Source organism: Cebidichthys violaceus, unplaced genomic scaffold, assembly GCF_023349555.1.
Source record: "Cebidichthys violaceus isolate CVI_PGR_0920_01 unplaced genomic scaffold, fCebVio1.0.p SCAF_44, whole genome shotgun sequence".
In the NCBI taxonomy this organism is placed as follows: Eukaryota; Metazoa; Chordata; class Actinopteri; order Perciformes; family Stichaeidae; genus Cebidichthys; species Cebidichthys violaceus.
In genome coordinates this window covers 400243-415792 of record NW_027176639.1, presented here as the reverse complement: position 1 = coordinate 415792, position 15550 = coordinate 400243, and the positions used below count along the sequence as shown (strand labels likewise).

Genomic DNA, 15550 nt, shown 5'->3' with positions numbered 1-15550 from the left:
CAACTTCAAGGAGAACATGGATGCATTCATTGTTTCTGAGCCCTTAGATGTTTGTGCAATAGTTGTGCAAGTCATCTCAGGATACAGCAACCGAGACAGTGAACTGGGGGGGGGGGAAAACAAAATTCCTGCAGGTCCAGCTGCAGATTTAACAGTTTCAGACGTTGGGATAATTCATGTTCACACACACATTCATGTACACACCGGCTAAATAGTAATATCTGTTGTTAAATAGTGCCTAGTCCAACGTCTGCCTTTGGCCTCTCCGGTGTCCTCACACACACACACACACACACACACACACACACACAGACAGAGAAGCATACATACACCTCATTCAGTTACTCATGCACCCCTTAACCGACCGCCCCCACACACACGTACACACAGTCTACTGTTCCTCTGGCCGTACTGTGTGCACGTCCAGCGGAAGGCCCGAGTCTGTAATTGCTGCCTCTGTGGCGTGGACAGACGGGCGGACTGGGGATTGGAGATGACACGCACCCATTATTAGTGCACCAAGTGCTGTTTTTGCAATTACAGAGGGTTTGGCTGAGCACACTGAATCGGACTCTGGGATTCTCTATTCAGGAGCCATTTAAACTCCAACTGGCTGAGCAGCTTCTGTTGGCTCTGGCCTAAGCAGCGCCGGAAAATCAGCTCTGAAAAGATAAGTGAATCAGGTCTTCACTGTCTGAATCAAGAGTCCTACGATCCAAATGTTTTTCTGTATTTTTTTTTTTTTTTTTTGTGCGTGTGAGGCAGCGCACAGGTGGCCGAGGCAGGCGGGTTAAACCAAGTGTTGAAAAGGCTGCTGGAGGGCTGAGTGTGAACAGCCTGGAGGCCGGGCAGGAAGAAAAAAAAAAAAAAAAAGAGAGAGAGAGAGAGAGAGAGCTTAACCTTAACATCTTCACCATCCATCACATCTCTTAAAAAGGTGCAACACAGACTGATTTAACAGCCAGTACGTGAGGACAGTGCTGAAGCATTGTGAACTGTACAATCCTGTATATCAATGCTAGTAAGGGTGGAACACAAAGCAGGCAGATCAACTGCAGTGGTGTTTTGTAGGCTAGAGCTGAACTTTAGTCTGGGCTTTTCAGAAAATGCAACTTCGTAAATGCTGTGAAAAGAAGATTTCTGTTCTGATTTTCATGTGGCAATTAAAGCGATAGTTAAGAAATTTGGGAAACACTTTTGTTTTGCTTTCTTGTCAATAGTTAGATGAGAGGAAATACTATTCTTGTATCCTTTTTCTGTTACATGCAAAGCTACAGGGAGACTGTTAGCTTAGCATAAAGACAGAAATGAGGGGGGGGGGAGAGATTATTTGATTGTTACTTTCTTACAAATTAAATGCTTGCAGATCGTCTGGTAATATGCACAAATCTGCTTCACCTTGAGGCTCTTTCCTCTTTCCCGAGCAATGGCCGTGTTTTCTGAATGCGGCAAAAGTGTGTCAAAAAGTATTTGAGACCCACAGTACAGTACAATATATACACCTATTGGTAAAAAACCCCCAAAAAACAGTAGATGAACAATCCTCACACATAATGTGCAGCTGTGTATTCTCAGGTAGAGGAGTTCCCAGGAAGTCTAGACATACATATTAGTTCTGCCCAGCAGGTCAGTAAGAGAGGGGGGCTGACTCTGAGCCAGCCAGCCGCTCAGGCATGAGGAGGGTTTGAACGTCTATACGGTCCGGCGCTGGGGCCGAGGTTGTGGCTGTTGTGCCGGCAGCCAGTGGCTGCTGCGTACCTGCGATCTCCATGACGGTAATGCAACATGGCAGCCCCGAGGGCAGATCCCATACAACTTTCTCAGCCCGCTCTGAGTAATTGGTGACCCCTGAACCTGCCCTTCGTATAAAAAGGGAGGGAGGAGAGGGGAAAGGGGAGGCAACGGGAGGAGGGGGGGGGGGGATAGGACAAGGGATAGTCAACAGAGACACTGGAAAAGGGGAGACGGGGTCATAAAGAGGAAAGGAAGAAAGGAAGACAGAAGGCATGGAGAAGGAAAAATCGAGGAGACGCAAAGCTGGGAGGAAAAGGTTAATCTCTTTAACTGTGGATAGTTTGAAAGTTCAACAGAGACAGAAAAAAACATGCAGCCCAGTTGTGTCCATCACACATTGGGGGCAAATGGGGAGAGACCCTTCACCTCCATTCTGCCCTCGAAATACATGTTCCATCAGCCCATCAAACTAAGTTTGAGGAATTGCGAGTAAGGTACTCGCCACCATTTATTAGTACGATCAAAAGAACCATTACCAGGACATTAGGTAGTCGGTCGTGTGTGTGTGTGTGTGTGTGTGTGTGTGTGTGTGTGTGTGTGCGTGTGTGTGTGTGTGTGTGTGTGTGTGTGTGTGTTTGTGCATCTCTGTGTCTGTCTGAGGCTCCTGCTGGATCCATCAGTCTAATATTCGTTACGCTCATTTATGACTGTGTGCTCAAGGAGCTCGTGTGGTTGTGGTCACTCGCTGTTTTACTCAGACGTCGACTGCAGAAGGGATGCACGTCATCAACGACTGCTTCAGTTTGGACTCTTTGTTTCTACTGCGGATTCTAAATTGTTCTTCTCTCGATTTGAAAAAGCCCAAGTAAGACAACTGAACGTATGCGCGCATGTTCAGCTTAGCGGATGACAAGCTGAACCGAGCGCAGACTACGACAGATAGCACCTTCTCACGACGGCATAGGATGAGAGCTTGTTAGCTTAGCCATGCGGTGTGTTTGGCTAACAGAGCTAACAGCTAAACAGGAACTGAGCTGGCGGTTTCTGTCAGGAAGTGTTAAACAGTCAACATGAAGAGCCACACAGTGAACTGTGTGGTTCTTCATGTTGACTCTATATCTATACAGGGGGGGGAGGAGTCTAAATTAAATTGGTCATAGAAAATAAAATAAAATTTGCCACATAATAATAGAGAAGTGCCTGAAAAAACAAACAAAAAATGGCCTCTTCACAAAAGCCAACGTCTGCATTCAACATAATTGAAACCCAATTTATTGGATTTTGTATTATATTGTCAACGCACAGTATTTCTTAACCCTCACAGATACAACCATCCCGAGTGGTCCGGTGGTATTATTGTTGCGTATTAGTAGCATATTAATTCGATTCTTAGTAAGCAAAAAAGGCTGACGTTACCGAGATGCTCCTTGACCTTTTGATCTTTTCACAAAGCTATCTATTCGTTACCCAAGGTGCTCCATGTTCTCCATCTTTGTCTTTGCACAGTACATATTAGTCTGTTCCACTGCATTCATCGCTCCGGCTCTGTCTGTGTTGGTTTATCTATGCAGTATGAATCCATTTGTCTCCACTGACGGAAAATAATTGCAAAGCAAACAAATCATCTCTGCCACATTGAGCAGGCCTCTACTCCCGGGGCAGAGCGAGCTCTCGATCGCTACAGGAACGAACGAAAGACAGACCGACGGAAGAGAGAACGGAGAGAACAAGAGGAGGACGGAGGAAGTTCAGAGCAAAGCGGTTTGGCATTTGCATTTTACGTGCGCAGTGTTAAATGGGTTATGTTAGAGAAACTGATGCACTCAGATTGAAAGTGACTACAGTGCATTGGGGAGGGGGGAGAGAGAGAGAGCGAGAGAGAGAGAGAGAGAGAGAGAGAGAGAGAGAGAGAGAGAGAGAGAGAGAGAGAGAAAGAAAAAGAGAGAGAGAGACCTCAGTAGAAGTCTGCCAGATGGAAACTCACTCCAGGAACATAAGGAGGAGACATCTGGGAACACACTGACTTGGAAAGAAGATAATTATAGCTTGATTCAAAAATGGCCTTTTCGAAAAAAGAAAACCTACAAAAGGCATCATAACTGTTCATGTTGTTCCGACTATAATATTAGGAGCAGAGGAGTTTGTTGAACGCCTGGGAGATGGAGACGTTGCTAAACTTTTACGAGACAACATAACAAGGCTTGTTTAACATGAACTTAAATCTTATCTATTTTGGGAAGTCACAGCCTAACTCTAAGAATGGGCAAAGTGTTGGAGTGATGGTTGCTGAAACCTATTCTGTTGAGAACGACACGGAAGTCATCCAGCACTCCGACAAATGGCCAGCAGGAGGCCTGGCACACAATTAACCGCACAGCAAGCCTTATTATATCTACGATATTTGCATGAAAAATTCCCATAAAGTTTCTGAGACTCGAATTAGCTAAGCTGACACCTAGGGTTAGGGTTCTAACGACCTTATTTACTTCAAATTTTAAAGCTTTATATAATTTATGTTTATGTCATAAACGAGAGTTATAGAAACCAAAACTGTTTTTTTTTGTCCCAGGCTGTAAACATGCTTGTTTTCGCTGTAGATTTGGGCATTTTAACATGGGGGTCTATCAGGATAACTTACTTTTGGAGCAAGCCTCAAGTGGTCATTTGAGGAACTGCAGTTTTGTGGCACACACTCTGATTTGATTGAGAGCTTCGATACTTTGTTGTTAGAAAACAGACAGTGTGTTTGCAGATTGTCACTCTGTTGTGTGTTCATGCGATACCTTGTTCTGGAGCTTATTGGGTGAACAGGTACTTATCCGTAACTCGCATGCGTCCAGTCGTCAAGTCCCTGTAACAAAAGGGTCAAAAGGTCATCATCAGTGGATAACGCCTTGAATCACTTCCAGCATGGCTTTCGCAATTTCCCAGTTTGGCTTAAATAAAATGGTGACACATCTGCTAGCGACTCAAGGTTAATGCAGGCTTTCAAATAGACATTACTATGGCTTATGGATGAAATGGTTAACATTTAAATGTATCGGGGCTTCCCTCGACCGAAGACATTCTTAGTCGACTAATTGATTAGTTGATCTGTAAAACTGTTGTCTGAGAGCGTACAGCCCTACAATGTATAACGTTTAAGGGTTACATCCAGCTTCTATTAGCACAAATGAACTAATTCATTAACAGTCACAGGAGCGGCCCACATTATCTGTGTTGGATTCAATTTAGCTTTAATGAGGACGTCTCTCCACCTGCAGCAGACGTGCATTAAGCTCATTAACGTCATAAAACCACCATATATATATAGAGAGAGAGAGAGAGAGAGAGAGAGAGAGAGAGAGAGAGAGAGAGAGAGAGAGAGAGAGAGAGAGAGAGAGAGAGAGAGAGAGAGAGAGAGAGAGAGAGAGAGAACTACTTCAGCTTCCTGGTTAACTGCATGCGTTGCAACAATATAGACCCGGCCTCCATATAGTGCAGCTAATTATGGGATAGATTTATGGAACGTGAATCCTGCTCTGGCTTAATACAGTTAGATACATTAGTTCAAGCACAGATCAGCGTGCTTTAGGAACAGATAGCAGATGGACCGTGAGGTTAGGAGAGGTTGCACGCGATTCAGTCCCCAGCAGATATTATTGATAGACTGCTGTGCGTCCGCTGCTCCGGCTGTTACAATTTGGGTAAAGCTGTAGGACGCAGGAGGTGGTGCAGATGGGTTTAAGCTGGATAGACCTAAATAAGCAGACACGTGGATTAATTTTATGTATGTCATTATCATTACGCTACTCGCAGTCATGGTGCACGCGCCTATACAATGTCTCTCATTTGTATGCTTGATTGTGATTCTGTGTGCGTCACTGTTTGGACCGCTCGCGCTTGTTTTTTGGACCGCTAAGATGCCGCCTTCATAAATGTAGTTCTGTGAGAGAGTGGCACACCTTTTTGGTTCGACTGCGGATGGAAAGACTTGTGTTAAGTTTGTTTTCTGTCGAACAAAAACACGAAAAAAAACTAAATTCAGTAACTTGGCCTCCTGCTCCTGGAGTTCGAGAGGTCGGGTAATATGAGACGAACAGTAACATTACCTTCATTTTAAACGGTTTGCCCGCAGAGCCCGTTAGCAAAAACAACTCGGTGTTTTGTTCGCCAGAAAGTGACCTGGTGTCAGTCACAGCAGTGCACGCGCACCTGAAGGCGCAAGGATACAGCGCGCTACTGGGCTCCGTAGGTAGTCCTATATGTCGTATTTAAAAAATAAGTGTTCTTCCGCAAATGTGAGACTGAAAACGAGGCCCGCAGCTTGACCCTCACAGATAATTGTCTTTTCTTGTGACTTCTGAGAACTTTGAGAAGATCTTTCATTTGAGACTAAATCAACAAATTAAACCAAATCATCCTGATGACGTGTGTCCAAAGAGAGGAGACTCTTTGAAGTAATGAATGAATTCATGAATGACTAAAGAATGAAAAACGTCCGCTACCATATATTACTAATTAGATTAACGTTACTCATCAATGGCTTTAAAGGCACAATATGTCATTACATGTTCTCTGGCGCCCTCTGGTGATCAAATGCTACAACGGCCTCTTAAATAGTTTAGAGCTGAAAACTCTAAAAACTCTATAACTTCATCATTTCACATTTAAAATAAATGGAAGAAGATATGCCACAAATATTCAATATTCATTATTTAATGGTTGTGAAGAACAAACAAAGCAAGACGTTCTACTGTTCACAGTCGGCACAGTATTGCTTCTAATCGGAGCTTAAATGTAGTGCAGTTTAAGATCTAGAGAATGTTGACTGTTAATGCACTTATAATGTACTAACTGAGGCTAAAACATAAGCGTTGGAATGTAATAATAATAAGAACTGCATGGAATTTGTACCCAACTTAATTTTTTTTTAAATGTGCACTTTTTGCAGCTGCCATCACGTATGCAATTGTATCACTATATTCAAATAAGTGCATAGAAGTACAATTATTTTTCGACTCTTTAAAAGTTGCACAATTGAGGCAACCATGAATCCTTTATTCCCCAGTGGTTACATCTTTATTTAAACAAGTTTAAATGCAGCTGCAAAGCAATATTGGCCAAAAACTTGGCTTACAGGCCAGAATCAAATCACAAGTTGCCTAGTGGAAAAAAATGCGTATTCACATCCAGAAAGCACCGAAATTTGCCGATTTTAGCGTCACAGCTCCTGCTACATATACGCCTCTGAAAGCAGCAGTGGGACTGGATGTGGGACCGTCCATCAGCAGTCTCGCAGTGGTATGCCGTGGGTCTTTATCGTCCTGTGATGTGTTTAGACGCTTCGCAGCAGCCACTGTGGAGGTGTGATGCCAGACTGGGAGAAGTAGTTCCACCACCATGGCTTTTCATGCCGCTCTATCCCTCCCTCTCTCACGTCTGGCTCGCCGTAGCGCTCAAACTGGTTGTATGGGTCGAATCGCTCCCACGTGTCTACTGTGGGGAAGAGATGGTCGTTGATATCGGGCTCTATGGGAACCTGGGTGCAAGGGAAGGGGAGTGGTGAGGATGGAGAGCGGGGATAAGAGAGGACCGTCCAATGAGTGTTGTATTTTGAACGTGTATTAGCTGTATTACGGCAGATGGAAATGAGCTACTAAGTCATGCATGGGTAGAAAGAAATGTAAAAAAAAGGATATTTGAATGGAAATGGTTGAACAAGATAGAAGAAGACAAAAATCCAACCTTCTCCAAGACAAAGTCGACCCGTCCGGCCTTGTTCATGCTGTGAGGCAGATACACCCTCTTGCTGACCCTGGAGTAACCCTTGGCTGTGGCTGTCAGGATGTGAGTGCCGGGATTCAGCAGCCGCCAGTAGTCTCCATCTTCAGCTGCAGGGCAATACGGACAATGTGTCAGGAAGGGGTCAAAACGAATGAAAGAGGAGCAGAGCAGCAGCGACGTGTGGGGAAACAAACGGGGAAGGACGTGCATAGAAACGAGGCAGGCTAACGGCTCACTGAGGCTGAACTTGCTTTAAGCTGTGCATGCTAACAGAATGAGCTAATTAGCACTAAACGCAGTGTGCAGCTGAGGCTGGTGAGGGGAGTGAATATCTGTACAACGTCGTCAAAGTTCTACCAACTGGGAAATGTGTGATCATACATACAGGACTGTGTTTACCTGTGGTGACATCTTTTCTGATCCCTCTGACAGAGACGGTTGCACCTTTTATCCTATTTCCATCAACGTCCTGAACGACTCCCTTTAGCCCTCGATGGACCTGTGCAGGGACAGGGAGCGCAATGGAGAGCCACATTATGTCCCTTGTACTTTTGTCCTGGGTCAAGTGCTCATGTGGCCTACATGCACTGTCTTTATTTGAGTCTTTTCTGGTCTTTAATAACTGCTTGCAACAAGGGTTCCTCCAGCAAAATTTGACTTGACAAGTGTGTCTCGTTTCACACTTTGATTGTCAAATATTCATCCATTCACTATCAATTGAATTAAATAATGCGCTGTCAAAATATGCACATTTGAATACAAGCTGGTCATCAGGCTAACGGACACTTACAGACTCCATGAAACCGAGCAAAGCTTCCTTATTCCTCTTCCATTCCGGGTAGAGCTCGGCCTCTGATGGGAATTTGTCACAGCCGAGCTCCACGGTGATCTCCAGGCAGTTGGTGTGCAAATAGTTGAAGTCTGACATACCTGCAAGTGGAGACGTGAGGATAATGAGTACCTCACAAGCAATGAGAAAAACCCAAATGATTATATGTTTGGAAAGTGTATCTCACCGCCAGCAAAACTGTACCACAATGCCCCATTGGTGATGCCCCGCGTTCGGTAAAAGGAGGCTCCACACCTGTCTGTGTCATTGTTTGACATGGTGGCGTGGGCGTCTGCATAGGTACGAGCCAGCTGCTTGAGGACCTGAGCATGGTGTGTGTGTGTGTGTGTGTGTGTGTGTGTGTGTGTGTGTGTGTGTGTGGCGTAGAGAGGAAATATGACAATCCAGCTGCACAACACTTTTTTTTTTCTTCTTTTCTGCAACCATTAATCCATCAATTGAGACGTCCATCCTCCCTCCCTACCTGCTCATCAGGAGTGGGGGAGAGCATCCTCTCCTCCTGCGGGTGTCTGGAGAAGTCGAACGGATAGGAGACCACCAGATCCCCTCCGTGGAGGCTGGCGGACTGAACGAAGGGCAGCGACCTGATCCACTTCATCACCGCGTAGGTCTCTGGTGCCACCTACAGCCCAAAGGCAGGACTGAATTGTTTTTGGGACCCAAGCAGAAAATACCGTATCTAATGATAAAAGATCTCTTTGATTCGGATTAATAAAAACAATCCCCCCGTACCTTGCCAAACCAGTAGGCGTCGGGGATCGCAATGTGGTCGATGCGGTAGTGCCTGCTGCGGCGGTTCCGGTAGAAAATGGAGGTGAGGTCTGGAAAATTGCGGTTGAGGTCAATATTCTGAGCGTTGGTCCGTCCGTTGGTCCAACCGTTCAACAAGTGACCCTGAAACATTTAGGTTCAAACAACTGGGAGCATTACAAGGTGTCGGAGAGCGCGACGTCGTTCAGGGTGATGACGTGTAGACGTTAGTGGGAGCGGGGATTATATGAAGGAAATATTGAGCAAATTATATGAATATTAGTCAGAAGAACAGGAAGGAACCTGTTAAGACTATCACCATTAATTCTGTTAACAAGTAGACAAGACCATGTATCCGTCATGAAGCAAGAGGGAAACATTCTTCATACATTGTAGAGATGAGCAGGACATGCATTTAATTCATATGCATCCAAACTATGAAGGAGATGTTTTGGGATTATGCAAACTGTTGATCATATACAGTATAAGAACATATATGATTGTTTCATATACAAACAGTTTGATGTTTCAATTTACTCTTTGATGAGTTTCATTGAAACATGACTTTAACACATGCAATGTGCAGAATAGGAATACATTCAAATGTGTTGAATGGTTAAGACCCATGCATTAACAGATGTGTGTCTTGGAGTAAAGCTGTGTGCGTAGTACGTCTACCATGAAGACATCGACGCTTTGAGCAGAAAGCTGCGTCGGTGTCGCTGTACTGAGTGTTAAAAGCCTCGAGAGATGCCGATGTAGTCCCGCTCTCTCAGGCGTCTCACGCCGTCTCACTTTTTAGGCTGACTTCTACTAATTGCTGAAGTTAGTGTTGAATTCTCTGGTTAGTGGAAAACAGGGTGATTGGTGGAAGTCGGGAGGCTTGAGTACTCTACATCCAATCTTAATACCAAAGTTAAGAAATTGACCAATTGTGTAGCCTAATCTTATCAATGAAGCTTTATCAATCTTCGAGGAGGACAAAGTCCTTCAGCATACCTTGGTAAAGTACTTTTTCTGGGTATTTTTAAATTGTCAGCCTCTATGTTCAGAAAAAGAACAGCATTGTCACAGTGCTGCTCAATGCTGTCCCATTTCACCTCTACATTAACAAAGATCAAACTCAGCAGAGTTCCTCATTCCTCCACACCTCAAGCCGGACAGACCGAACAGGCAACGAGACAGAGAGCGGATAACGGCAGTTTGTCTTTTTGTCTTTTTTTTTTTTTTTTTTTTTTGCTCTTAATATTTACTTCCTGGTTGGTGAGCTCCGGGTCACTGTTTTCCTCTACCTCTGAGGCAGCCAGCTCATAGCCGTCTGGATTCATGGAGGCCAGCATGTGAATCCGGGTGGTGTTGATGATGGTCTGAATTCGCTGGTTCCCCAGAATGTACTCTGAACACAGGTACTGGGCCAGGTAGATCAGCAGCTGGCGGCCCAGCACCTCGTTGCCGTGCATGTTGGCTACCAGCTTGACCTCTGGCTCCACTACACATCACAGACACAAAGAAGCTGGATTCATTGATATGTCCGCAGTGGAGCAGCAGAACGATGCTATCTATATCTGTCTATATCTATGATGCCACTATGTTTACCAGCTAACCACTATCTTTGTCTGCTATTTGGCGTTGGGCAGCTAGTGTACAGCATCCATTCATTCACTCTGCTCTGCCGTACTCACATAGTTCATGCTGTCCTGGGTTGTTGCTGAACTCAATAACCAGCAGATCTTTGCCTTCTGTGCTGCGCCCGATACTATAGACGTGAGAGATTTGGGAGCACTTGGCCGCTGTTCTCTTCAGCAAGCTGTACATCTGGGCGTTGGAGGTGTACGTGAACTGGATGATGGTGCTGGGTTCTTCGGGTGAAAGGCTGGACCTTTCTACCTCCTGTCTGGCTGGAGGAGGGATGCCAGGATTTGGAAGAGGAGACAAGGATGCTTTGTTTGTTTCACAGGATGCAAATTGGTCCAAACAGTACAACACAACGGCGTGACTTTTACCTTTCAGCCCTGCCAGTGGGTCAAAGCAGCCCTCCTCGCTGCTGGCGAAGAAACGATCGCAGTCTAGGAAGTAGGGCCAGGCCATTTCGATGGCTTCAAAGGCATGGCCGCAGTCCCGCCTCAATGCATCGCATGTGCTGCGGCAGGGTTTGATCATCTTGTCGTCCTGGCAGGGCGAGGCGAGAACCGAGCAGCCGAGGAGGCGTATCTCGGGGGAGCACTCCCCGTTGAGCAGGCCGTGGATGACGCTCAGCAAGAGGTACTCTGCCCCCGACTCTGCGTCCAGGCGACTCCGGTGGCCAAGGATGTTGGGAAATATGGTTCTGGAGCGGGCGGCATTTTGAACACAAGGTGTTACACAGGTGGTGGTGCCGACAATCGGCTTGTAAAGACGAATCAAAAGAATGGCGGCAATTGCTTAAAATGTATGTAAGGTTAGTTTTTTTTTTAGCCGGCACACATTAGTACCAACCTCCACCACCCACCTAGAGTACTCCATATCATTACAATAGCCCAGGTTCAGGTCTGTACAGGTAGCTGTGGGGCAGAGAAGGCAGAGAAGGCTGCTAACTACATTTGTGAAAATAATGTGTAAGTAAAGCAAAAGCTTTTCTTTAATTGTTGTTGGTTTCAAAATAGCCTAAATTTGCCGTAGGGCTTGTGCTGAAAGATCTGTATCTGTCACATCTTTAAGAGCTGCAGGTGTTTCAAAATGGAAAAAAAAAAAAAATGCAATTTAGGAGTTTTGAAGCTCCATAAATCCTCCCCCACTGGTTAAGTGCTGCTGCTGCTGCTGCTGCTGCTGTGTGTTCCCTCTCAGAGAGGAGGCCTGTTGCATCTTGCAGTGGTATTTACACACTTTGGTTTTACAGCCCTGAAGGTCGAGTCATGGCCTGGAAATTCACCTAAGGGCACATATGGTCCAAGTGGCTGGACCCTGATATGAATCTACACATCTCTGATCACTTTCTGCACCTGCCACACACACAACATCTGATCTATAAATGAGATGTACCTTAAGGCCCAGTATGTGAAATGAATCAGCCACCTACGTTTATCTCCAAACACGTTGTTGCTGCATCTTCCTGTGAGAGAGAGAGAACACAAAGCCACACAACGCACATCAGGAAGCGTGGAAGCATTGGTGGGTCACGAATCAACCGCTAGGAGGCGACATCTTCAAAAGCAAGAGAGACTAAGCCAAAGCGAGGCTTCTGCTTTATCACTGTTCATGACGAGGCTGAAGGTTTAAAAGAAAGAAAGAAAGAAAGCAGGTGACATATGTGTCTACAGCGTGACGTCATGAACACATCTGCACGATAAGGACGCTGTCAAGGTCGACTACAGACTTTGACTGTGTGAGGAACACTGGAGAATATAGACTTTAATTAAGAATTGACTATAGCAGCTACAGCATTGAATTGTTGGTATGTAAATAATGGGGTTGTGAAGTTAGGGGGGTTGCATCTCATTTCTCTATCAGCTGTTTTGTTAATTGGTTAGCAGCATCGGAAGTCTTCCTCATACACACAGGCTTATACGTTATTTGTTCCTACGCTCAACGTGCGTTGGCGTCCTATAGTAACGTGTATCTCTATGAACCACCGGTTTGAAGCTGAAGTCACCTTACCTAAAAGCTCGTCTCCCGGATGACAAGTCTGCTGCGGGGCGCTCCAACAACTTCTCCACAAGGAAAGGAACGGCACCAAAAGTCCTAAATACATGTTGGAGCGGTGTGTGTGATGTGGCAGCGCGTGTTTTGAGGCTGCGACTCTTCTCCGTTCTCTCTCTCTCTCCTGTTGCTGGATGATAATTACCACCGCGAACAGCACGCAAACCTCCTTCCTTTGTCTGCGCGGAGGAGCATCCCTGACGCGAGAAAAAGTGCGGCGCGCCGCCAGGATTACGGGCTTACTGTGCGTTACGAGCGATCATATTACACTGCACAAAGCTGTGTGTGTGTGTGTGTGTGTGTGTGTGTGTGTGTGTGTGTGTGCGCGCGCGCGTTGGGGAGAGGAGGAGGAGGGGGGGCATGAGGAAGAAACGTGGCTTGTGGGGGTGGGAGTTTGGAAAAGTTCATGCCTGTTTGTTTGACTTAATAGAGCTACTAATGCCAGATCAGATCTCTGCTCCATAAATCAGTGGAACCTCGTCAAACCTCATGTCCTCGCTGCTTTATCCTCGTAATAATTCTATTAAAGGAATATAGCAGCGGTTCCCAACATAGGGGTCAGGACCCACAGGGGTCAAAGGTAGATGTGAGGGGTCACCAGATGACTGAAAGGATAACAAACATGCCAACACGTGTCCTTAGGCTTAGGCTGCAACAACACTATAGTTTGAATTACCTTCAGCATTGTAGTGTATTTAGTGGACTCGTGCGTCTGTGGCGGTGGACTTTATTCTTCAATCTGTGTTTTTTGCAGTGATATATCATCCTCACACCTATTTTTACACTTTACATGTTACACAAGTCCCTTATTAACACACACTTAAATAGTAACTTCAACACAGTCATCAGAATGAACATTTCTTCCAAGTTCAAGACCACTTCCTGACTAATTTAGGGTTTCTTCAACCATACAATTGCATTGATGGTAGCAATGAACAGAGTGTATGTGGGCTTCATGGTGAGAACAGACAAGCCCTGTAGTAACAGCAGTCTGTAGAGGCTGAAGCGGCCTCACATCAGAGGCCAGCGTGCTCTCATTGAGCATACGTCCTGCACACATGTCCTTGAGCAAGGCACTGACTCCCTTCCATCTGGGGGTGGGGGTGCGGCTGCTGCTTTTCAGAGAGCCTGACTTCTGAAGGAGGGATGCAGGTGTTGAATCACTGAAACACGTCCACGTCAAGCTCAGGTGATTCTGGCAACGCAGTTGTCGTCCGTGGTGTCCAGCGCGCCGGTCGCTCCGTGGACAGCCAGCGTGTAGTGATTACGTCTCACGACCCGGCCGATGATACCGACTAGGACCTTCCTGTACTGCTGCCGCAGCAGACAGTAAACGAACGGGTCGCTGGAGGTTTTGGCGTAGGACAGGCATTTGGCGGTCATGCCCCAGTAGCGGGGGATGTGCACAGAGGGCAACAACTCAACCAACCTGCAGGAGGAACACAAGAAGAAAAGGACAATCAACCTTCACTATAAGGTTAAATGTCAGGGCCCCATGACTGTAGATGGCCTACTGGTGTTCCAGGATACTGTGATAGGCTAGTCTCTGTGGGTCAGATGTTTTACCGCAGTAAAACTGTAAGGACGACCAATATCAATTGTATCACAGACTCATTGGAATCACAGGAAATATAGAATGTAGAAATTCTTCAAGTCATTATTGCAAAAGCATCTTAAGACGGATGAGTCATGTAGGAAGTTAACCAACCGACATAAATCCTGTGGAAAGAGAGAGAGAGTTACCTTGTTATAACATAGGGTGAAAAGCAGAGGATGAAGGTGCCGATGAAGATGCTAATTTTTTTAGTGGCGCGCTGCCTCCTCTTCTTCTGCTCAGCTAGACACCTCTCCTTCACACTGACAGACAGACAGACACAGAGAGATTAATATAGAGAGACATAACATGTCTGATCAAAATACAACATGTGTTCTGTGCAGCATTCTGACATAAGTCAAGTCCTCATTGAAACAAGTCAAACAGGTGGAAACATCTCAGACTGTTGAGCTTTTCAAAATAGATATACATATCTGAAGGGCTCAGTCAAAGTTGCATCCCATACTTTACCTCAGGGGGATATCAACCAGCAGCAGCAGAGCCTGCACTGTAATGACGTCTATCCTCTTGCAGTGGGACCGGGCCACTCTCAAAACCTTCAGGTAGGAGAAGCACAGCACGAGGAGGCAGAGTGCAAAGCTGCCGCAGTGGAACAGCGCCGTGAAGGTCGCATAGGCGCCCAGCTGCGACCTCTTGCCCGCCTCCAGGTGAACGGTGCACGAGGCGTAAGTGTGGCTGTAACCTCCCCAGTCCATGAGCAGCTGGGTCACGGCGAAGGCGAGAGAGTGCGTCCAGGAGTACGCCACGATCACAAACGCGTCCCTGTAGCGCATCTTGCTGGAGTAACTCAGGGGGAACACCACCGCGACCCACCTGTCGAGGCTCAGCGCGGCCATGCTCAACATCGCGTTGGCGGTGAGAAAAGTCTCAGCGAAACCGATCGCTTGGCAGAACGGGTTCCCGAAGGGCTGTGCGCTCTCGGCCACTCCGACGAAAGTGGCCGGCATGTTGATGATGGTGAGGAGGATGTTGGAGAAGGAGAGGTTTAGGATGAAGATGCCAGGCACGTGAGACCTTAACTCTGCGCTCTGGGTGAAGCATAGCAGCACGGACAGGTTTGTCAACAGCGAGACAACGGCTATCACCACGATGGACATTTCCAGTAGGAACTCCGGTATGCTCATCTCTCGAGGCTCGGCGTCAGCAGCAGTCGTGGTGGT

The 15550-nt window shown here is 46.2% G+C and overlaps 2 protein-coding genes across 3 annotated transcripts; both read right to left on the bottom strand.

Annotated features, from left to right (window-relative positions):
• Window positions 1-6416: 6416 nt before the first annotated feature.
• On the bottom strand, window positions 6417-12924 carry LOC137886562 (carboxypeptidase Z-like). 2 transcript variants are annotated; one of them, XM_068729061.1, is made up of 13 exons: window positions 12734-12924; window positions 12156-12188; window positions 11589-11640; window positions 11104-11426; window positions 10783-10998; window positions 10354-10589; window positions 9083-9244; window positions 8814-8972; window positions 8517-8652; window positions 8291-8430; window positions 7900-7999; window positions 7462-7607; window positions 6417-7255 (listed from the first exon to the last, which is right to left on the bottom strand). In XM_068729061.1, the coding sequence occupies exons 1-13, from the start codon at window positions 12825-12827 to the stop codon at window positions 7052-7054; spliced, it is 2001 nt and encodes a 666-aa protein (XP_068585162.1). In that variant the 5' UTR covers window positions 12828-12924; the 3' UTR covers window positions 6417-7051. The 2 variants fall into 2 exon arrangements, with proteins under 2 accessions (XP_068585162.1, XP_068585163.1); XM_068729062.1 differs by having other exon boundaries at window positions 10393-10589.
• A 598-nt stretch (window positions 12925-13522) lies between these two features.
• On the bottom strand, window positions 13523-15550 carry LOC137886528 (G-protein coupled receptor 26-like). The gene is made up of 3 exons (XM_068729019.1): window positions 14841-15550; window positions 14519-14632; window positions 13523-14204 (listed from the first exon to the last, which is right to left on the bottom strand). Exons 1-3 carry the CDS (start codon window positions 15512-15514, stop codon window positions 13961-13963), a joined length of 1032 nt encoding a protein of 343 aa, XP_068585120.1. The 5' UTR covers window positions 15515-15550; the 3' UTR covers window positions 13523-13960.

What these genes read in the sequence shown, in the direction of transcription:
- LOC137886562 (XM_068729061.1), bottom strand. Translation starts at nt 12,827, where the DNA reads ATGTATTTAGGACTTTTGGTGCCGTTCCTTTCCTTGTGGAGAAGTTGT. An exon ending in CCCAGGACAGCATGAACTAT is followed by an intron (nt 10,590 to 10,782) that starts GTGAGTACGGCA and finishes TGTGATGTGTAG; the next exon opens with TGGAGCCAGAGGTCAAGCTG. An exon ending in CAGAAAAGATGTCACCACAG is followed by an intron (nt 7,608 to 7,899) that starts GTAAACACAGTC and finishes ATTGCCCTGCAG; the next exon opens with CTGAAGATGGAGACTACTGG.
- LOC137886528 (XM_068729019.1), bottom strand. Translation starts at nt 15,514, where the DNA reads ATGAGCATACCGGAGTTCCTACTGGAAATGTCCATCGTGGTGATAGCC. An exon ending in CTGGTTGATATCCCCCTGAG is followed by an intron (nt 14,633 to 14,840) that starts GTAAAGTATGGG and finishes TCTGTCTGTCAG; the next exon opens with TGTGAAGGAGAGGTGTCTAG. An exon ending in TCACCCTATGTTATAACAAG is followed by an intron (nt 14,205 to 14,518) that starts GTAACTCTCTCT and finishes TTCCTCCTGCAG; the next exon opens with GTTGGTTGAGTTGTTGCCCT.